Source organism: Grampus griseus (assembly GCF_964374135.1).
Source record: "Grampus griseus genome assembly, chromosome: 11".
NCBI lineage: Eukaryota > Metazoa > Chordata > Mammalia > Artiodactyla > Delphinidae > Grampus > Grampus griseus.
In genome coordinates this window covers 98,684,799-98,708,296 of record NC_139005.1, presented here as the reverse complement: position 1 = coordinate 98,708,296, position 23,498 = coordinate 98,684,799, and the positions used below count along the sequence as shown (strand labels likewise).

Genomic DNA, 23,498 nt, shown 5'->3' with positions numbered 1-23,498 from the left:
GGGGAGGCGTGACTATAGAGGAGAGTAGACTCAGGTGAAATCATTCACCAGTGGGACAGGGTGAAAGGAGGTAATCATTTCCTGCCACAACGCTACGGCGCTGCTCTGAACATTAAAGGAGGTTCCCTTCATTCAAAGCAGACATGGCTTTCTGGTAGAATATTATAGCACAAGACCTTCTGGAACCTAATGCAGCTGACACTGAGCAGTGACAGTGATTACTTTGCAAGAATAATGGGATATATACTGTCCATCAGATGCCCAACCCGGAGTGTGATGTGACGTATGAAAAATTAGGCTCGTGTGTAATATACACGACTGTCTGTCCCGAATCTCTCACAGATGATTAAGAAAAGGAAATGCAGAATTAAAAAGATGTCTGGCTTCCGGAGGACATTCGTGTGGCTTGACAGTGGCAACTGTTATCATCGTCACCATTGTTACCTTTAACAATGAATAATGATAAGATCTCATGCAAGTACCAGCACTTTACAGTTGCAAAGCCCTTTTGCTCTCATCACCTCCAATGCTGCTCACTGCCATTGGGAAGCAATGCAGCTGAGCAGGGATTCCTGGCTCCATTTTGCAGATGCAGAAACTGAGGCTTGGCGGATGGCAGTGACTCACATGGCTAGCTCCTGCCAAGGTGAGGTTCGGACCCGGCCCCTCTGGCTCTCTGAATCAGGCAGGAACAGGCCTCCGTTCCCTTTTCCTCTCTGCTTTTCTACCCCGCAGCTCCCTGACCTCACCACCTCTCCTCTGCCCTCTCCCATGCCCTGCCACCCTTCGTCAGGAAGGTCTGATTGGCCAGCTTGGGTCATGTGCTCATCTGTGAGCCAATCAATGGCGGGAGGCTTGGCCCTGTCCACCAATGGCACCTCTCACCTTAACTCTTGCTAAGAGTGTGGGAAAGGCCGTTTCCCAGGAGGAGCCAGCGCCTATGTCTTCCCACCCGATTCCACCCAGGCCTCAGGAAGGAAGAGACTCCCAGAAACCTTCCTCTCCAAGGGCCTGTGCTCAGAACTGCCTGGCTTCTGCAGACTTGCCCCACAGGCTGCAGGTGGAAAACCAGAACCCTTTGTGGCCTCCGCACTTCCTGCCCCTATAGTGAGGCTTCAATTCCTGTGATCAGACCCCAGGCACCCTCCCCTTCCCTGCCAAGACCCCAATTCACTGGCACTGAGAGCTGCTCAGATGTCCCCTGCACTCGCCTCATCCCTGGACCTGACTCCCAGGACTGTCCAGCCCCACATTGACTCTTCCCCTCCCCACCAGCTCCCGATGTGACAGGCTGGCCCAGGTCTGGCTTTGATGGACAAGTACCCCAAATGAGTGACCTCAGAGATGCTGGGAGTTCCCAAAGTTTCTACAGAGCTGGAGCACGACAGGCTTGAATGACCAGAACACCGGCCAGGCCGAAATCCCACGTGTGGGGCTGAGAGCTCAGCTAGTGCCAGGGACCAGGCTGCTGAGATGAGCTGGGCACGAATGAGATGCCTAAAACTATGGGATAAACCCGGGGCAGGATTCGGAGAACACACGTGCGTGGAAACGAAGGGCGTGGACGCTGAACTCCTGCGCGTCCCAGCGGGCCTCTGGGCATAGGCTGCTCCTGGCTCCACCATCCATGCTGTAGGTGGTGTCAGGATACCCCATAAATCCAGTCTCTTCTGACCCAGGGTTTTACAGAGGAATGGAGTTTGGAGTCTGATAGACTGAATTTGAATCCCTTCTTTATCTCTAAAAAGTTGTGTGACTTTGGGCAGTCGAGTTCCTCTCTCTGAGCCCAGTTTGCGTGTCTCTAAATCGGGCAAGACCACACCCCCCCGGCTGGGTTCCCAGGAGGAATAAACGAAGCACCAGTTTTAGAATGCACGGGGCGTCAGTGCCTCTGGTGGTCTCTCCTTCCCACTGAAGAGAATCCTTATTTCTCCCCAGCAACTTCTAGAGGGGATCAGAGTGCCCACAACGGACCCCATCAGCAGAGGTCCGTGACGTGCCCGCTGGGCTGAGCGTGGGGCATGGGGGGTGCTTGAGCCCCACTTCCTAGGGGGCGGGCAAGCCGTCAGAAATGATGTGAGTTGGAAGCTTTTCCAACACACGTGCTGGACCCCGCCCAGAACCTTGGGAGGCAGGAGGGTTTTGAGAAGGCCTTGGGGAATATTCGCAGGCTCTTTGCTGGTCGGGATCCCCCCTCTTGAAAGACTCCCCTGCACAGGCCATCGGGAGCATCACAAAGCTGTTTATTTTCCCACCTATGATGGACGCAGGCTGCGGAAAACCCAGAGATGCCTTTGGTGACCATACTAGAGCCACACACAAACCTAACTGGCTCTGTCTTTACTGAGGGATTTTTCTGTCTCCACAGAACTGTAATTTACCCTAGAAGTGCTCCCCAAGGCATTGTGGCACGCTGCTTCTGGGCAGAGTTTATCATACCTGCTCTTCTTTGGCAGCTGCGTCCTTAGAATTGGACATACAAAATCTGATTGGCAAAAAAAGCACCAAATGTCAAATTTCATAAAATCAGGGCAAGAACTGGTCTTCTCTTAGCATTTGGACTAGCTGCCCCCTGAAAAATGTCTTGTTTTCCCTTGGTCCTTAGCAACGCCCAGCCCAGAGGCAGAAAAAGGGAGCAAAATGTAACTTTCGCATGAAAAAATAAGCAAGGTTTTCAACCAAACAGTTAGGTAATTGGACTCATTATTTAAACACCAAAATACAAAAGATGGACTTATTCATCTGGCCCAGCTTAATACATGTCGGCCTAACACTACAAACAAATACATAAAATCAAGATATGTCTGGGTGGTACAAACAGGGACAGGGCGTTGTCATCGTCAGCAATGACTTGGCCTGGAGGCACAGGCTTGGCTGCGCTGTGAGCTGGCCCTCAGAACCAGTACTCAGAGACGAAGATGTGGACGTTGACGACATTTCGGTGGGACACCACGCCCCCGACCACGTAGTTCATCTCTAGCTTCAGGACAGCGTGAAATGGGCCCACAATGGGCCGCACCTGGCGCACAACACCTGGGGAGAGAGAGCAGAAGGTGTTCTGGGAGTTAGCAGGGACCGAAGGAACACGGAGATCTGGGAAATGATTTCCTTCCAGGAATTTCACAGCTAGAGGAGGACTTAGGCCTCATCAAGTCCCGCCTGAACCAGATGCTTAGCATCTCCCTCCAAGTGGTCACTCCCGGGCTCTGCTGCCACCTCTAGGGACGAGTGACAGTGAGCTCACCACAACCTTTCCACTGTGTGCGGCTCAGAATGTGAGGGAATCTGTGCGTGTGGGCTTTGGAGTCAGATGCCTTAGGGTCAACACCAGCTCCTGTTCTCTCTGAGCCCAGGTTCCCTCCTCTACCACCATCTACGTGACCGAGGATTTAAGAGTCTAGATAAAGGGCCTGGCATGGAGTAGATGCCCAGCAGACACCTGTCCCACTCCCTTCTACCCACTGTGCCCAGTTGTGACCCTTGGGAAGAAATAAAGCAGGTATGATCCTCTTCTCTCAATCCCTCCCACTGAGGATTGCAGTGGGGTCCCAGAAACGCTTTATCTGAGCAGAGAAGTCCCGATTCCCCATGGGACATACTCCTGGCTCCCTCGCTCTCCACGCTTCTTTTCTGGAGGGTGACACCTAAGTTCACTGTTCCGTGTTCATGGTAACAAGTACGCAAGAGGCGGCTCAGGTCCAGCCCGAGCAGGGCAAGCAGAAATGGGACAGGTGGCAGAGTGGAGACAGGTGTCCATTCTGGGGAAGCAGAAACCTGTGTGAAGCTGCTGGGGGTGGCGAGGAGTTCTGCCTGGACCAGACAGGGGCCAGGCAAAGGTCATGATCCGAGGCCTCCCCTGTCAAGGCTCAGAGTACAGGGCAGACAAGCTCAGCTCAGTCACAGTGGAAGAAGGAACAACCCCAGGCGTTCTGCAGACTTGCAGGGGAGCGGGGTTGGGTGGTATGAGTGGATTCCGTAAGTCTCCCCAGACCTGTGCCTGGAAGCTCCACGTCTCCAGGCCGGACCCTGCTGCCACTGCCTGGCCATGCAGCGCAACCCCAAGGCTCACGGAGAGAATATGCTCCTGCGCTCTGGGACCAGACAGATGGGGCTAAGGTGAGTGCTATCCACCTGCGTGGACTTGGAGAGACCACCGTTCTCTCTGGGCCCCAGATTCCTCAGTGAGCATATGATGCCACCTGACCCTGTGCTTCTGCACTGTGTGATGCAGACACCCCAGCACAGCGTCTGCCAAGGTGTGAGCTCCAGGTGTGCAGGGCTACCTCCCCACCAGACCAGCGGGCTCAGTGCTTCATTTCCACTTGAGTTCATGCATTTCCTCAACTGGTACCAGACACTGTTCCCGGTGACACCGAGAAAATGAAAAGAATCCTGGCTTCAAAGCTGGTGGCAGATCTAGATGAGTGCCGTGCTCTGATAGAAGTCTGCACATCGTCCAGCAGGGGCAAAGATGGAGGTGAGCATGGCTAGGGGATCAGGAAAGGCTTCCTGGAGGAGGTGGCCCTCCCTGCAGATCTTCAGCGCCTGGCACAGAGCAGGTGCCGCCCATAGCTGTTGACATTTAGGAAAGGTCACTCCTCCATCATACCCGCTCTGATATTAGGACTTCCCCAAAGTCACGTGGCGCAGGGGTGTGCTGGAGCGGCCGGCCCTCTACTTGTGCCACATGACAATCTCCATGGCCGATCTCAAGCCACCAACATGACGTCACACAAGGCAGGGTGGGAAAGAGCACTCAGTGCCCGTATACCACTGCAGGGATGCCCGCCAAGAACACCCTGGAGCCTGCAGCTCCTCAACCACAGGCTGAGAAAGAGCCACTGACTGTTTGCTGCATCCAACCACCGATTCCAAGCTGGTCTCTACAAACAGCCCTGCCACAGACCTGGGAGATGTGCACATGGGGCAGAGCAGTCAGGCCCCTGACATCCGTCCCGCGAGGAGCGAAGGCTCCAGGGAGACCGAAGTGTCCCTAAGGCCTTCTGCACCAGCGGCCAGTTCCCAGTCAGGACCACCAAGTTCATGCTCAGAAGGGGAATTTGGGCACGCCATCCCCCCTTTCACTCCCTGAGCTTGAGTTTCAAAAGTGAAATGCCCAGCAGCAGGGCGGAATTCCAAGCTATTCTAAGCAAACAAGGGCTTTAGCTCTGATGGAGAGATAAGCACAGGCTTCTGCGGGCTGTCAGCACCCTTTCTCTGCCCCTACTTGGTGATGACATGGCAGCTCTGTCCTGTTTGAACGCCCATGAACATCTTCAGCTCCCGGCTAAAGATGCGGGCTTGTCACCACCCTCAGTATGACCGGGCCACTCCCACTTGCCCTTCCCTGGGCACTGGCTGGACCTGGGTCAGCGTGGCCCCTGTGGGGGGCGCGGCCCCAAGCTCTCCTGCCTCCTCAGTAGCCCCATCAGTGTCACCCTCTTCTCTCCCCAGGCCTGAGACCACCACGGGCACCCACCAGCCTCAGTGGCCTGGGTTACCTGCCGACGGCATCCATCCCAGGGGCGGTGCTCAGAGGGGCTCGGGGGGCTTGAAGGAGAGGGGTGAGAGGCTGCGCGAGCCTGACAACTATTTTAGGACAGAGAGCAACGGAGGTGGAGGGAACGCTTCTGCAAGCTATGATCCGATATATATTTATTTCTATATATTATTATTATATTAAATATCATATAAGTAATATATGATATAGAAATATAGTTTGATTATTATAAATACAAAATATATATTATAACCATATATAAAAATATAAGTGAGCTTATTTAAAATAGATCAAAATCTAATTTATATATAAATACTATTACAATGTATAGTATTTATTTTATAGTTATATAATCTTTTGCATGTATCCATATATTTTATATAGATGTTTATATAATTTATATTACTATTATATAAAATACAGTTTATATATTAATATATAAATATGTATTATTATAAATGTATATATAAAATGTAAATATTACAAAATAATTACATCACACACACGCACATTTAAATGAAGATTCCTGGCTGCGTGTGGGAGCTCTGGTAGCATCAACAGTTCAGACCCACAGAAGTTTCTGGGCCCACCTGTGTGTGCCGGGCACCGGCCTAAGGAGCTAGTATAGAGAACATGAGGGGCTGTCCTTGGTGGGCTCAGCCTGGGGACGGAGAGGAAAGAGAAGGTGCTGATGCAGGGAGCTGGGCTCGAGGACAGGGTCATTCTAGCTGGATTATAAGACTGCAGTTCTTCAGGACAAAGGGTTGGAGTCCAACCGACCTCGGTCAGTAGCATGACCCCAGGTTAGTTATCCAACCTTTCTGAGTCCTCATTTCCTCTCCTGTGAAACAAGGATTAAATACAGCAAGCTTCAGGGACTTCCCCGGCAGTCCAGTGGTTAGGACTCTGGCTTCCATTGCCAAGGGCGCGGGTTTGATCCCTGGTTGGGGAACTAAGATCCCATGCGCCACACGGCGCGGCCAGAAAACGAAAAACAATAGCCAACTTCAGAATCATAAACAAAACCATCCCAAGGCCATCCTGCCGCTTCTCCCTCAGAAGGGACTGCTGGATGTCACAAAGCTTCCCAACGTTCAAATGTGATCTGATTTTCAGTTAAAATAGAGCTGAATTCTTACATGGTTGAACAATATGGCAAGAGTTGAATATTTTTATTGGATTGGCTTAAAAATTTATGAGAAAGGAAAACTCTGAACATGTAGAAAATGTACCCAAACATGTCGTGTTAGGGCACTTCACGAGGTTTAGTTTCTACGATGGCCGAAGACCAGAACTGCACGCTGTCGGCTGGTTGTTCCAACTGTAAACAGCTAAGAGACAAATGAAACACTGAAGGAAGCAAAGGGCTGTTCTAATGAAAAGGGTGTTGAAGGGGCTGAATTTCAGATTCAGGGCACATTCAGGGCCTGGATTTTCTCAGGATCTTTGCATTTAACAAAAAAGATGATTAAGGTGGAAGAAATAGGTGTGCCGCAAGGGTTAAAGAAATCGTCGTAGGAGTGTACACAACAGGTGCTGAGGAATGTGCCTCCCTTACCACTCCTCCAGAATCAGCTTCTCTGTCCCTCTCCTCCGCCCTGAGGTCCACATTGAATCTCCAACTCTATCTATAACCTTAGTCAGCCCTAGTTTCCCAGGCTACCCACGCCCACTCAGTAGACCTGACCACTTCTTCTTCAGCCTAGCCACACCTCCTGGGGGCTCTGATTGGGTGAACACGCTCCCTTCATTCCCAGGTTACTTCAAGCCTGAGTTCCACCTCCTTGTCTTCATCTTCACTGAACCTAGACTTTCTCTTGATATCACTTCTTTCTTCACAGCTTTCCTACCCATCCATCCATCCGCCCATCCATCCATCCATCATCCACCCACCCACCCATCCATCCATCCATCCATCCATCATCCACCCATCCATCCATCCATCCACCCACCCATCCATCCATCCATCCATCCATCCATCCATCCATCCATCATCCACCTATCCATCCATCCATCCACCCATCCATCCATCCATCCATCCATCCACCCATCCATCCATCCATCCACCCATCCACCCACCCATCCATCCATCCATCCATCCATCCACCCATCCATCCACCCACCCATCCATCCATCCATCCATCCATCATCCATCCACCCACCCATCCATTCAATAGGGGCCATTCTGCACGGGGGAGGTTTAAGGAAGATTCTACAGAGGAGCTGACTTCAAATCAGATTTTGAAGAGTAAGTAGGAGCTAAGGAGGCTAGTATGACATGTGCAAAGGCCAAAAGTGTGAAGGTTCGGGTCAGCTCTGGGAACAGTGTTAATCTTGGGGAAGATAGATGGATGAGGCTGAGAAGGTGGTAAAGGGCTTCTCCAGGGACCTCACACCTCGTCAGGCTCACAGAACCCAGAACCCAGGTCAGCAGTTTCCTGACTTCCTCCCCAACGCCGATTCTAGACCAGTGTTCTTTCAGAACTACCAACAACGTTCCCAGTGCAGGGAAACAAGAGAGGGAAGAAGAGAAACCCTTGCTGCCCATATGTGGCATCACAAACATTAGAAACTGGACCTCCACCAGGGGTCCGATTCCATCGTCCACTCGATTCTACAGAGATATAGCTGGCATCTGCTATGTGCCAGGCACCGGGGACCAGCTAGACTGCCTGTGTCCTCTTTCCTGAAGCCTCCGCAGCCCCACTCTGTGTCTCCCTCGGCTGTAGCCCTGCATCTGCCCAGTGCAGGGAATATTCACAGCTGGCTCCCCCTTCCCAGGCAGGGTCTGCATCATACTCGTCTCTGTCTCACTGTCCCCAGCCCAGGGCCTGGGGCAGGACACAGCAGGAGCACCATTAAGGTTACTGAGTGAAATGAAGGCAGAGGAAGAAAGAAGGAGAGAGAAAAGAGAAGGAGAGAGGAAAGAAGGGACACCAGTCCTTGAGGGCCCCTCAAAACCGTCCTGAAGGAAAGGGGGCCACTGAAGGCTCCGAGTGAGAGCAGCTTTACGTGCAATGACCATCCCAGCAGCAAAATGCAGGACAAAGGGAGAGCTGCCTTTCCATCACGCCTGCCTTGTCCATCTTACCTGCTGGAGTATTTACCTCCCTACCTTTCAAGAGCCCCAGGAAAAAAAAAAGGCCATGATGCTGAGTTCAACTGTGTTAATCTTCCAAATCCTCATCCTTGGCATTTCTGCTTCGGGTCTCAGACACTGCTGGTATTCCTCGGCGTGTCTGTGCCTCTTAAAGATATAATTAAGCCTTTTTTTCCCTTTGAAAAATGTAGGTCCCCTCAGGCACTTCATCTTCATGTCTCGTCTCTGCTTTGTAAATTGCAGCCGATGTGCGGGGGATGCAGAAGCCTGAACACGGAGCACGAGAGTCCAGTGGGAGACCTCCGTCACCTCTCGGGGACTGTGGTCTGGATTCCAGGCCCCTGAAGCCATCGCCAAGCTTCTGCTGCTTGACTGAGGTTGCAACTGATTGTCTCCCCGTTGTTTATAAGGAGGAAGACCAGCCACGGAGTGTCTCACCAGCATGAGACACTGATCTATAAAGAGACCTGGAGTCACAGCTTAGGTTCCTATGCTGGTTCCTTAGCGACCAGCCGTGTGACCTTGTACGAGTCACCGTCTTTCTGAAGTTCAGCCTCCAACTCCCAAGTCCTGTGATTCTACAACCGACCAAGTGAAATGGCGTGAACAGAGTTGTCAAAGAGTATCTTGACAAAAAGGATGATCAATCTAGAGACTGCATGATATCTCATGCCAGTGGAAATTGTGCTTTTCAAAAGACAGAGATTCCAGTTAGAAAAGGAAGAGGGAAGAAAGCCACATGTCAGGACTTCCCTGGTGGTGCAGTGGTTAAGAATCCACCTGCCAATGCAGGGGACACGGGTTGGAGCCCTGGTCCGGGAGGATCCCACGTGCCGCGGAGCAACTAAGCCCGTGCACCACAACTACTGAGCCTGCGCTCTAGAGCCCGTGAGCCACGACTACTGGAGCCCGCGTGCCACGACTACTGAAGCCCCGCACCTAGAGCCCGTGCTCTGCAACAAGAGAAGCCACCACAATGAGAAGCCCGCGCACCACAACGAAGAGTAGCCCCCGCTCGCCACAACTAGAGAAAGCCTGCGTGCAGCAACGAAGACCCAAAGCAGCCAATAAATAAATTTATTAAAAAAAAAAGAAAGCCACATGTCCACATCATAAAAGAATAAGAAGTGATCACTACCTGAAATCAGGTTATAGAGTCATTTTTCTTCTTGGTTATCACAGTCTCCCCACTGCAGTGTGAGGCCAGAGGCCAATGGCACTGTCTTTCCTGGTCACGCTTGTATCTCTCGTTCTTGAACATAGTAGGTCCTTGGTTCTACTATGGACCGGACACACAGGAGGCACTCGGTACATGAATTGCTAAATGAATGAATGAACTAAAGATCAAAGTGCTAAGCACAATTTATAAAGTTGAAAGTTACCACCCAGAAATGAAAGTGTCGGAAAGAAATGAACAATAGTCAAAAGTCACTGGCTTTTCAGGCGTTGACCGCATGGCAGGAGGAAGGCGACACGTGACAGCCAGGTCTCACTGTCTGGCCCTGGTGGCCACCACACAGAGCCACGAGCAGGGGGAAGGTGACGAGTGGGCCTGTGTGGACAAGGTGCTGGAACCCAGGAGCTCAGGAGGCCCAGGTGGTCTCGCCAAACACTAACACGATGGGCGACTGGAAAGGAGCAAACCATCACCCAGATCTCGGGAAATCTGCCTTGATAGGAATAACGTCTCTGCAGGCTAGCATTAACAGCACAGACCAAAGGCAAAGAGGAAAAATCAGGAACACGAGGAAATGCGGTCCCTACTTCTAAAGCAAACAGTCTAGAGTACTGATGGGCTTGGAAGGAGGTCCACAGCAGGGGAGGGAAACAGAAACGGAGGGGCCCCACGTGTCCACTGCTCCATCCTGTTCTCCCCACGCTGCTAGTGGGGAAGAATCATCGCCTTCCTTCCACTGGGGACGAGAATGAGGTTCTGGGGGCTGTATGTCCCGGATCACACAGCCCTCAGGGCACGGCGTCCATCCGGCCAGGACTGACCCCGAGCCCAGCTCTCTCCGCCCCACGGCATCTGCTCTCTCCTCACGGTGTGACGTGGTATGGAGGAAACTTTACTGCTGAGTCATCGCTATAGGGCAAAAATGGCAGAAAGGAACTAGAGGGTAATCACATCACTCACTGGCAGGGAAGGAATGGAGTTCCTGACACCCTGTCTTCTCTTCTTGCCCTGAAAAACGCTCAGGTAGGAGCTTAGAAGGAGGGGGACAGGTGTCTGGGCCACATATTCAAATACCAAATGGCACCCAACGTGCCTCAGCAGAACTTATCCTCCCGATTTCTTGCTTATGACAAATGCGCTTTCTCCACGGGTCTCCTGTGAGCTAAACCGGACAGTCTGGACAGCTGTAAGCAACTGAGAGTCAACCCCCAGGCTCCACGTTTCCCCAGAGGAGAAATAGAAGAAATGTCAGCTCCGCCCTGAACTTTTCAGACTCCTTCCGGGACGCGGGTCCAAACATTTCCAGGGCGCGTGGTCGGTATGGTCCCCACCCCCATCCACTATCTCCTCTCCCTCATCTCAGCTACACTCGTTGGGGCCTCGTGGTCCGAGGTTCCAGGAAGAGCAAAGGAGGTTCCGGTGGTGAAGTGAGTTCTGAACCTCAGGGTACCAGCAACAGCAAAGCAGGTCCCGAACCCAGATCCCTGCCTGCTGCCCTTTCCACCAAGCCACATGCCCTCGCCAGAGGAAGAGGAGGCCTGGGCAGTTTTCCAGAAGGGATTTACCGTCTGATGCACTTGCTTTTACCAACTTGGCCAAAACTGTGACTGTGATGGGAAGGGTGAGAAACCCTTTCCTCTTCCTCTGTGTGTCTCCCCGCCTGGATCAGCCCCTACCCACGTGCCCGCTGGGGTCCCTCCCTGGCCCAGTCCCAAGCTCATCAGCTCACTCACATCTCTCCAGATGCCCCCAGATGGGCAACTGGAACTCCCCACCTTCCCCCAAACCCGATGCCCTTCCCCCAGGCCCCTGGGCCTGGCACTTGGAGTCCACAGGCCTCTTGCCCCAAGGCCAGAACTCTTCTCGACCGGCCGCCCAGCCCCTGGCCCACAGCAGGTGAGGCGCCCCTTGATTAGGCCCCGCCTCCCTGTCCAGCCTGGTTTCTCAGCACTGGCCGTACCCCGGCCACGCCAGACCCCTCGCAGACCCCCAAGATGAGCAAAAGCCACGAGAGGGCAGGAAGAGCAGGGGTCTGGCCAGCTCGGCCTGACTTAGACTGCAGAGAGACGGGTCCCCCCTCTGCTTTGCAGGCATTGAGGCTGTGCTACCTCCTTCTCCAGAGGCGATTAGGCCCCGAGGGATTAAGAGGCCCGCCTGGCTGGTGAGTGCAGCCTGGGGGCCCCGAGCCCCCCCTGCTGCCGGGCTGCGCGGGTGCTGGGGTTACAGACAGTGAGAGCAGCGCCGGTCTGCGTCCTCACGGAGCTCTGGGCCCCCGGGGAGGCAGACACAGATGACGGGGCGTAGAGGCCGGTAAAGGTCAGCAAAGCTGCTTCGGCAGCGCTAAAGGGAAGCGCTCCGCTGGGACCCGCGACGGCGCCCGTGCGCGCGTCACCAAGGACTTTGACCTGGAGCTCGATTCTGAAGGACAGAAACAGGCCTCGGGGAGGGGCTCAGGTGGAGGATTTCTGCTCTCAGTTTCCCAAGTGGGTGAGAATTAGGAGGGAGGGGCGAGCAAGGAGGCCAGCAGGTGGGCAGTGGCTTGGTGGCCCCGAGGAGCTGAGACCCTTTCCTGGAGTGATGGGGTCACTGCCAGACCTCAGAAGGAGGGGACATGCTGAGGTTTGGGGAGAACCATCCCTTTTTCTCCTTTCCTTCCCAAGAGGCACTAAGAATGAGCCCATTCAGGACACAGAGGGCTTCCTGCTGGCAGGGCGGCAGCCCGAAACACCCAAGCCTTCAGTTCCCTTTATCCCTGGCCAAGGCTCCACAGAGGCTCTTCCGGCACCGGATCCTCAGAAAGAGAATCATTTGACCAGCCAGTAACTGAACACTTGTTATGCAGTGACTCTGTGTACTGTGTTCACGGCTACCAGGGATGCAGAGAAATTTCAGGACTGGGGTAGACCTCAAAGAGGAGGACTCTGCCTGCTGGTTCAAGGTCACAGAGGACGGGCACGGCAGCAGTAACCCCACACCGAGTCCCAACACGCTGTGTGCATGCCTCAGTCACGCCCCCTGAGCCTGGAACTCCCTCCGTGCCTCAGTTTCCTCACCTGGAGAATGGGGCCATCACCCACAGGCTTAAGTGACACAATACGTGTGTACAACATGCTGGAAGAGTGCCTGGCACATGGCAGGGGCCGAGGAGGGCTTGCTGTTAAGACAAAACTGTGATAATCGGGACCCAATACTTGGGGTCCTCAAGCCGCAGGCACGGATTGGACGTTCCATCTGGAAACACCCAACTCCGAGGCCACAGGAAGCATTCTCCATGACAGTGGTTGACGGTGGGTGTCTGGGTCCTCTGTGTATATATGGTTGTCAGGTGAGGCCGTCGGAAGATTCATATCATCGTCAGACTCTTTTTTTCTCATTTTGCACAACATGCCTCTACTGCTGTTTGACTGAAAACACTTCATTTTCTTAAAAAAAAGAATAATTTATGAATGTGCCGGTGATATCAAAGGCTTTTCAAAAGGTGCATAACAGCAGCAGTAAGAGGGTCACAAATCATTCTGGACGCAGCCGATCCCCAGGAGAACCTCGGGAAATGCTAAGAGGCTGCTCTGGACTCACTTTAACCCCTTGGTTACTCTGGAAGTGAGCAGGCGAGTGTGACCCTGCAGCCTGCTGGGTGCCGGGCCCGGGTTACCTCCTAGTGGGTGTGTTGTGTGTGTGCATGCGTGCGTGTGCAAGAAAGAAAGACAAACAGGGTGATGGGGGCATGGCACAAATGATCCCCTCGTAGGCTCTTGCCTCTAGGAATTCACAATCGGTGGAAGAGAAGAGTCAAGCAGAAACTCACAATGTCATGCCCACCACACCCTTCCTGCTGGCACCAGCATTTCTCTGCTCCCACGCACGGCAGATCTTCTAGAAGGAGTCCCCAGAGCCACCTCTAGCACTCCCACTCCGGTGTCTCTCCCCTTGACCCCGCTGCACTGAGACAGCCTTGTCAAGGTCACCGTCAGCTGGGGCGATACTGAATCCGATGGGGAATCCTTGGTCCTCATCTGACCAGACTCACCATCGTTGACACGGCTCACTGCGCCTCCTCCTGGAAAGGCCTCCTCCTCCAGGCTGGCCTCCTCTCCTGATCTCCCCGACCTCTGAGCACAGGAGGCTGCAGCGCCTGGTCTCTGGCCTCCTCTGTCTACACTCAACTCCTTGGCAAGCTTGTCTGGCCTTGGGGCTCCAACTACCACGTGCTAACACCTGCCAGACTCACTTATTCTACCCCGCACGGCCACGGGTGTGCAACAAGCCCCTCAATCTTAATGTCGAAGGGAACTTCTGACCTCCGCAAAGCTGCCATGTCACAGCTCCCCTGGCTCACCTGATGACAACCCTAGTCTCCTTGTTCTTTAGGTGAAATCCAAGGGGTCATCCCTGCCTCGGCACCTAATTTGTCTGCAAAGCCTGGCACCACCTCCCAGCACATCTGGTATCAGTCTACTGTTCGCCCCTCCTGCCGGGGCCACGCGGTCAAAACTACCGTCATCTCCAGCCTGGATCACTGAGCTAGCCGCAGTGTCTTCCTGAGCCCAGCCTCACCCCGGAGCCCAGAGGGAGCCTTTATAATATTAGGTCATCTCCCTCCTCGTCCCGACACCCTCATGTGGCTCCCACCTCTCTCAGCAGAAAAGCCAGAGCCGTTCCGACAGCCTCAAGACCGTGCCTCTGCTCTAGCTGCAGCCTCCTTGCCGTGATTCAAACACGCCAGGCTCGCCGCTGCCTCAGGAACTTTGCACCTGCTGTTCCTGCTGCCTGGACCTCTTCCTCCAGATCTCCTCATGGTTCATTTCCTCAGCTCCTCGAGTCTTAGGCGAATGTCTCCACCACCAGATGTACAGTTGCTGCTCCCCACACGCTGCCCCCCTCCTCTCCTGCCTCTGCATAACACTCGCCACCGCCTGACAGTGTGGAGACTGTACTTGTTTCTTGTCTGCTGCTACCCTCTGGAATAAAACATGTATGAGGTAAGGATTCATGTCTGTCTGTCTTGGTCATTGCTACATCCCCTGGAGCAGGGTCTGCACCCATTGGACACACACCTTATTTGCTAGAAGAATGAGTATGACAGGAGTCCTATAAGAAGCTCATCCAGGGTGCCCTGGGAGCACAAAGGAAGGAGCTGCACACTCTGCCTGTGGGGGGCATGGAGGGCATGTGAGAGGAGGTGATGGCTGACTTGGGCTTTGAGGGATGAATAGGAGCTTACCAAGAGGAGAAGCAGGTGGATGCTATGGCTAAAGTTCAGGAGAAGAGAGAGGCCATAAAATGTCTGGGGTCTGGGGCACGGGCTGGGGTGGCTGGAGTAGAGTGGAGGGGAAAGGAAGGGATGAGAGCGCTGGACGCTCGGGAGGAGAAAAGCAGGCTGAGGCTGAGGACGTCTCTCCAGCCAGGCAGCAGGTTTGGACGTGAAAGCTGGGGTTTAAAACCTGACAGAACCAGCAGCTACTGGCTGTGGGGGGGGCGGGGGGGGAGAGCAGAGGGTCCCTGGCTTCCAGCTTCAGGAACAGAGTAGCTGCCGCACATTCCCCCGTGACGCGGAAGTGCTCTGCTAAGAGAGGAAGATGCTCTGGCCAGGCTCGCGGGACCTCACAGCCAGGTGAAGACGTCGGAGGCAGGTGTGAGAAGCAGCCCATGTGACGCATGGGTCCAGGGGCAGGAGCGGGCAGGTGTCCAGCGAGGAGCCCTGTGGCCCCTGTGTGCCCCCCTCGGGGTGGGGGGCTCAAAAGCAGGGCTGTGCCCCAGTGGACCCCTCTGAGCCCTGAGAGTCCTGCCCGAGCCAGGGGGCTGCCTGGGGGGTGGCCTCTGAGAGCTTCTGCACCTGTGAAACGGTGTCAGAAGCCCTCCTCACAGGGCTTGCAGGGGGAATAGCTGCATTTCTACGAGTCAGGACGGCGCTGGGCCTGACGCCTACGAACCTATCTCTGCTCCGCGGGGTCCCAGTGCAAGAAGCACAAAAAGTGTCAAAGTCTGTCCCCCTCTCGCGCCCCATCTCGCTCCTCTGAGAGACCCCCTCCTGCCCTCCCCGCACGGCCAGCCTCCAGGTGAAGTCGGGCCGAGGCCCGTCCCTGCGCTGTCACCCGGGAAACAACTTGGCTGTTGGCCAGGGTGTGGCCCCCCACCCCCCACCCCCCGGTGACGGGGCTGTGCCTCCCGGAGAAGAGAAAGCGCCTAATCCCTGGGATTTGCCGTGAAAGCCGGGACAGGGCGGATCACTCATCACTGGCAGGGATGGCTGCGCTGTTGTTTTTAGGTGGAATTTCTGAATCTCATTCGTAATGTGTACTGATCCCAGGCCAAGCTTTCCGAATCAGGCTGCCGGATGGGGTCAGCAGCGCATGTTTAACCCCTTAAGAGGTAATGATTTTGCAGAGGCGATCTGGGCCCTGGTAGCTGGGACCACTGAGGGTAACTTGAAGCCAGATGGCCAGGCGAACAAGCTCTTTGCTTTGCATGAGGCCTCGCCTGGCCAGGGGCAGAGGCACAGCTAGGTTGGTATCTTTTTTTTGTTTTTTGCGGTACGCGGGCCTCTCACCGCTGTGGCCCCTCCCGCTGCGGAGCACAGGCTCTGGACGCGCAGGCTCAGCGGCCATGGCTCACGGGCCCAGCCACTCCGCGGCATGTGGGATCCTCCCAGACCGGGGCACGAACCCGTGTCCCCTGCATCAGCAGGCGGACTCCCAACCACTGCACCACCAGGGAAGCCCTAGGCTGGTATCTTCACTCACAAGCTCTTGTACTGGGGCTGCTATGTACAGCTGACTAGGTTGTGCACTGCACATAGAAGCAGCTGCGAATGGTCCCCCCTAGGGTTTCTCAGTGCACAACATATTCAACTGTACATGGCAGCCCTGACACACACCACTTGTCTCTCCCACTGAGACATTAACAGGCACAGAGCCTACTGCTGGAAAGCAAGCACTCTCTGCTATAGGAATTCCGATGGCAGGATGCTAGGGAAGCCAGGAGGCAGCTTCTTGAAAGCAGGACCTGGGGCTTGGGTGTAAATTTGTTCCTCAGCAGCCAGCCCAGGGCTCGGCGTGGAGTAGGAACCCAGGATGCTCTTGTCGAATGAGTAAGATAATTCAAGGATGACAGAACTCGGGAGGCACAGCCTCCATCATTCTGCTTCAGGGTGGGCCCGACTGGTCAGCTGAGGCCACGAGATGTGCCTATTACATAGCTCCCAGGTAGCTGGAGCCACTTTGGGGTGAACAGTCCTGGCACCGTCCCACGTGCCTCCCTCTGGCCTGCTGTCCTGTCCTCTCAGGGAGCCCCGAGCTCTCACCAGCTCTCCCACTCCAAACGGCTTCCTCACAGTGGCTCATGTACCACCCTAACAACCTACCCAGTTATGTTAAAATACACACAACTCCTTCCAGTCCTCATAACCCGGCAAGGCAAGTATTATGGCAAGCTTGCTGAGAAGAAAACTGAGGCTCAGAGAGGTTACGAGACCTGCCTGAGGTCACACAGCTCGAAACAGAGAATCAAGCCAGAATTATGCCCAGAACATCTGAGCCCAAGTTCCATGCTCCCTCTGTGGCAGCAGAGACTCCACTGTGTTTTGCCCAAAAGGGGCCACCCCAGCCACTGATATTTTCAAACTTAACTTGAAATAGGGTAATAATCCTTATATGTTCACAGATGAAACTTAGAGTGCTATTTCAAAATGCAAAAGGTTTTGGTTCCCTTTAGGAGGGGGAGTGAGGATATCGTTACGAGGGTGGTACAGACCGGGCAAACTTAGAGGCCCCGCATCTTGCTTCAGTACAGACAGCATCGGCATTGGGAAAAAGTTTGGGTTCCATTAACATTGAGTTCCTGCACACCTACTGTGTGCCGGGTGCTGCTAGGACCTGTCACGTAATCATTTCATCTAATGACAATAATGGTGTCTGTGATTAGGGAATATCACTCCTCAACCTAATACAGGTAAGCAATCTCTGAGGTGAGCCAGCCAATCGCCATTCATTCAGACTTTACTGGGAGCAGGACTGGCTGCCACGGTGCCTCGCCAGGAGCTGAGGACGGGAGCGCTTCTGTTTCTCAGGGGACCCAGCGGAGGAAGCGGAGCTCAGGGAACAACCCAGAACAGACTCAACATACAGCATACCTGCTTGTCAGCTGCAGCCCGTGGGACCCCGGGCCAGCACGTCAGCCTTTTCTTATAGAAACAGTGATGCCAGCCAAGGATCAGGAAGGCTGTTCACAAAATCAACCAGTGGGTCTAAAAAGCAGCTTCCGCTGAGCGCTGTCTAGTTCCTATTGGCTTTGGGGAGGTTTTAGCAGAAATTGTGGCCAAGCTGACCCTCAATATAGACAGACTTTTGCTTCCCCTCCTTAGAAAAATAGTTAAAAAGAAGTAGTGAGCAGGGAGGGGTTGGGGAAGGCTGAGGCTCAGACACCAGCTGCCACTCAGCGGCCTGGGGAGTCCAGGGGTGGCCCCCAGTTGCTGGGGCTGATGCTACACTGCCTGCGCCCATCTCGCCAGGGTCCCCATGAGTCATCTCTCAGGAGCTATTACCTGAAAGACCCCTTCTGGAGCAGCCCCCGATAACAGCCAGTATTCTGCTGAGCGAAGAACGAAACCGGGGCTGGATAAGGAAGGCTTTGTAGTGGCCGGAGAATACCTCAGGCATTAATAGAGCATTTTCGCACAGGTCGAAGATGCATTCTTCATTTTTCATTGACAGCTGGTGAAAGAGGAATGCAACAGGGTGGCTGCAAGGGGCTTTACAGAGACAGCAGCTCAGCTCTGCTTCAGAGCCGCCTTTATCCCTGCGAAGAACTGGTTTTTAAAGGATACATTAGGGGAAAGTCTGGCCTTTTTCGGTTCTTAATCGACTTGGGGTACTTTCTTCTTCTTCTGTTATTTGGGGGAGGAATGAACTCAATGGCGGCTCGTACGCTGGGTAATTTTCTGGGACACGAACTCGCGGTAACTTTGCCCGAGTCAACACCAGCTGTCCGCAGCCTCCAACTCTGGGTGTCTGGGGAAGACTGGGTTCTAGGCCTGCTCTGCCCCCCAGCACCAGGGGGCCTAGGACCAGCCTCCTGCCCTTTCTGGCCATCGCTCCTTCATCCGTTAACAAGTCTGCAAACAACCCGGGCCCTGTGGTTTTTCCATTGCTCAGTCTCAGGTGGTCATTTACTCTGCTCCCTCCTTTGCCCAAGGGAGGTGATCACATCCCCTGAGGCATCTGTAAGGACCAAGCAGGGATGCGGGGGTGAGCGAGCAGGGATGCGGGGGTGAGCGTGCCCAGCGGTGGTTCCCAGGGCTGCTCAGACTGGTCTCAAGTCCATCGCAGGTGGACAGGCCTGTGTCCAGGGCCAGCGTGTGCCAGGGTGGCTACCCCCAGAGCCCAGAAGCTCCTGGAGGGCACAGAAGCTATTTGGTTCATTAGAGGAGCAGGAAGGAGGTGGGGATAGGGAAGCCCAGGGAAGAGACCCCAAGCAGACAAACAAGGCAGCGACCGGAGGGTACAGAGACCAGAGCCCAGCACAGCCTGGGTCCCACCTCAGCGAGACCCTGCCCCCTCTGGCCTTGGTCCTCCACCTGGGAGAGGGCGTTGGTAAACTCCAGGGGCCCAACCGACGGGACGTCCAGCAAATGTCCTGAGAAGTTGAAGAGGCCGGGCCTACCCAGGAGGCCGGATCACAGGCAGGATGAATTCCCAAGGGCCAGCCTGGGCCCTCCCCCAGCACCAGAATCCAAAGACCGGGGCCCATGTGACGAAGCACAGTGAGGAGAGAGGCTGCTCTGTCTTTGCGGCCTGGGCGTTGCCTCTCACACCAGGGGTCTGTCCTGTTCCCCACCTTACCCCGAGTCATCCTGGGAAGATCGGCCAGCCCCCTTGCTGCCCCCTCTGCCAAAGAAGAATTTGGAAGAGGTGGCCTCCAGGAGCCTCCAGGCTCTGAGATGCCAGGATTTTCTGCCCCAGGGGATGGGTAGCCAAGAAATCGAGACTCCCAGGTTGGTTCTGTTTGGAGTATAGATGCGGCTAGAAAACTGTGCCGCTGAGCACCGGCTCCGGGCCTGGCGGCTGCCCAGCCCCTGGCGTGGGTCACTTCAGGAAGGCTTTAGCTGGGAAGTGAAGGCACACACACGGTACAGAGCCCGCCCCCAGGGAGGCCGCGGCCGGAGACCCTTGCCACTGTCTCTCCACCGCCGCATTTTGATGATCTGTTTATGCGCCGCACACCTCCTCCCACCCCGGTGGAATGCAAAGCCCTTAGGGGCAGGGGCTGCGTGGTATTGACCCATCTCTGTACCCACAAGGCCGGGCCCAGGGCCTGGTACAGGGCGGGCTTGGGAAGAATGCAGAAGTGCAAAGAATGAATGAGTGCGTCGGAAGGTTCTGATTCCAACTCCTGTGGTTCCGAGAGCTGTGAACTGCCCCAGGGTGGGCTGTGTTGCAGCCACACCTGCAGGCCCAGCGCCAAGCACAGGGCTGGCTCAAGGTGGGCTTCTGTGGGCGAGTTGACCCCACTTCCTCCTGTCTGCCCTCATCCCCAGGCGCCCGAAGGTCCCTTAAGTGTCTCTTCACCTAACGATGGGGGAAACTGAGGCCCAGGGTAGGCAGTGACTGAAGCGCAAGCGGCAAGTTTTAAGCCTGCTGACGACCAAACTGCACGCCCTCCCCTCGGCATCCCAGTGCGAGCTAATGTACCATTAACTGTAATTAACTAATTATTCCTGCTGCCAACTAGCGGAGGAGGAGCCGGGGGTGGGGGCCCCCCAGATGACTCAGTCATGTTTACAACATGCAAACCCACTTAAGAGCTTGTAAAGTCGCTATAGATGGCTCTTTGGCAACAGGGGAATAACCATTCCCTATCTTCAGCTGCAGCTCGACAACGGTGGTGGCTTGGGGCCTAGGGGACCGGGGTTCTGAGGTCCAACAGCGCCACCTACAGACCATGTTCCAAAATGCTCGGCTCCAGGACCAGCCGAGTGGGCGCTCAAGACCTCACAAAATCCAGGGGGCCTAAGAGACCACGAGGCCCACTCCTGCCCACCCTATGCACGACGAGGAGACGGAGGCCTAGGCGAGGACAGGCCTGGCCCTCAGTTGCTCAGCTGCTTTGAAAACGCGAGTCTACATTTACGTCCAAAGTGGCAGATGTGATGGTTTTCATTCTCCATGAATTTGAAGTCTTTAAAGCGTGACAGTTCAGGAGAGGCACCGAGAACAGCTTCTCAGACGCACCCGCTTCTGCTTCTCCCCCTCCCGGCCAGCCCTCCCTCGGTGCTGAATCTCGGGGTGTGTGGGGGGGGGGGCTGTACGTGCACCTTGATGCGACTTCAGTCCTCCTACCCAATGACACGCGGGAGGGGACAAGACCGGACACCCTGCAAGGCAAGCCAGGCCCTGACGCCCGTTAGCTATTCCTCTGTTGCACCATAAGAATAAAGATCGTATCAGCTCCCACGATGGGGCAGCTGCGCCGCGTCCCCGGACCAGTGCTTTACCTGTGTGACCTTGTCTGAAATCCATGTTTGAAATCCATGAGACGCAGAGACCTAGTTAATCCACCCTTTGTAGGTCGGGAGACTGAGCCCACAGGGGTCTCCCCGAGAGCTGGCGGCTCCACCACCCTGATGCTCCTCACACTGTGATTGGCTGGGGTGTGTGTGTGGGGGGGGTTCCATCTGAGCCCTGAAGGACCAGGGGACTCAGATGGGAGCCGGGCTGGTTCCCAACAGGCCTCGGCTACGCCGCTGGCTGGGAGGACGAGGGGGAGTCTAGGTGGACCTGCCGTCTCCGGCCACTCACCCACGGTCATGCCGTCCATGTAGCGCTTGATGATATCGAAGGAGTCGCGGAGGTTCCCGTCTGTTATGTCGAAGATGATGTCAGCGTGGTTGGCAGGATACGCGGGCGTGATGGCCCGGAGGAAGATGATTTCTGCAGAGAGAAGCACGGCATGGAGAGCGTGCAGCGCTGGGCCCTGGGACCCTGGAAATGCCCCCCAAGGCAATGACGACCCAACATGAGGGACCCCCTGCATGGAGAAGGTGGAGGGCCCCTCAGGGGCCCTAGATCATAGCCTGTCCCCGCTTCTCATCAACGGGGAAGCCGAGGCCTGGAGCGCCTGCGAGTCTTCCCTAAGACTGATCATGGAGCTGATCAGAAGCAGGGCCGGTGCTAAAGGAACTGGTGATGATTCGGGAGTCTCCCTGACGCTGGGGAGATGGGGAAGGGGGGTGGATGACGGGATATGGGCGAGAGGTCAGAAAGGGCAAGGGAGCAGGCTGGTCCCCTGCCCCACAGTGATGTGGGTCAGAAGCCACTTCTCAGGCCGGGCCGGGCAGTTTGGTGGCTGTATCCGTCTCCCGGGCCACCTGACATGAAGCCGGCAACCTGCCCTGGGCGGGGAGCACGAGGCCCCGATTTACCCCCGCTCTGTGTTGTCTCGGGTCGTGGGGGGGGGGAATGTTCTCTCTCTGGGCCTCAGTTTCCTCATCTGTAAAGTGAACGAGGCAGCCCGCCAGGGCCTATCAAGGATCCTCTCAACGCTAATGGTCAAGGTCTGGACCGCCTGGGCCCGAGACGCCGACAGGTGTCTCTAACCACACCCAGTTCCCGCTAGAACAAGATCATGGATCGGCACTGGCCAGGAGGCCACAAAACCGGCCATTAGGGATTCGGGAAGGATTTGTGGTTTGGTGGAACCCGTCATTCTGCATAAGGCGAACAGCAGTCAGTGATTTTCTCCGACCCAAGTCCGCGCACCCTGTGAAGATTCTGTGCCTCCCCTTTTCTAGAGGAAGGAGTGGGCAGGCGGGGCAAGGGCCACCGGCTCCCGCAGGCAAGCACATCCCGGGGTGCCTCTGGTGCCCTCCCACCCCCGTGGCCAGGCTCCACGCTCCGGCATGTGCACCTGCATTACCCCCCAGGACCCCGTTGCCGCGTGTAAACACAGGGCAAACTGTCCGTCTTCCCTGAGATGGTCAGAGGGCTCTTTCTCATCACTGTGTCCCAGAGCCTGGCCCGAGCCTGACACATCGGAGGCTCAGTCGACGTTTACAGAGTGAATCCTCATGGCGAGCTCCCCTGAAGGCCTCCACAGAGGGAGGCGGTGTCTGGAGACCACACCAGCCCTGGCACGTGGGCTGCACACCCCGAAGCAAGGCATACGGAGAAGCACCCCGTCCACAGCCCTCTGCCGGGCGCCAGGAGCCCGCTGCCTTGGGACTGCCTGTGTGAAAAGGGGGCTGTGATGGCAGGTCTACACTGCAGGCCAGGAGCTGCCGGGCGCAGGGCACACTGACTGCTTTATGCTGGGCTCCCTGGAGCTGGTCTGGCCGCACCAGCCCATCTGCCCCTTGGTCTCCAGGATGATGCTTCTGTGTGCAAATAGCATCAGTCCCAACCCTCTACTGGCTCCCAAGGCCTAGGAGTTGAAGCCCCAACTCCAAGTGCAGCCTCCCGCTCTCACCCTTTCAGGCCCTCTCTTGCCAAGCCGTCCACCACTCCAGCCAGAAAAACTTGGCTTTGTTCCTCGAAGGTCTACACTCCGCACTCACCTCCAGATGTCTCCGTTCTCCCCACTTTCACTAAGTTGCCTCCTACTGACCCCTCAGGACCCAGAGTGGAGTCACTGCCTCCTGGAGGCCCCCATAGCCCCGCGCTTGGCACAGAATCAACACTTGATAGCTATTTGTTGAACAACTGTAACCCCTAAGAAGAGACCCCCGAACT

General features: G+C 55.3%; 1 protein-coding gene across 1 annotated transcript in view; it reads right to left on the bottom strand.

The window, feature by feature from the left end:
• Window positions 1-2,261: 2,261 nt before the first annotated feature.
• FBLN1 (fibulin 1) overlaps window positions 2,262-23,498 on the bottom strand; it is a 79,106-nt gene continuing 57,869 nt past the window's right edge. The window contains exons 16-17 of the mRNA XM_082665076.1: window positions 21,570-21,701; window positions 2,262-3,033 (exon numbers count right to left, since the gene is read on the bottom strand). Coding sequence (XP_082521202.1) covers window positions 2,894-3,033; window positions 21,570-21,701 — 272 coding nt within the window. The 3' untranslated portion in view covers window positions 2,262-2,893. The remainder of the gene's footprint in view (window positions 3,034-21,569; window positions 21,702-23,498) is intronic.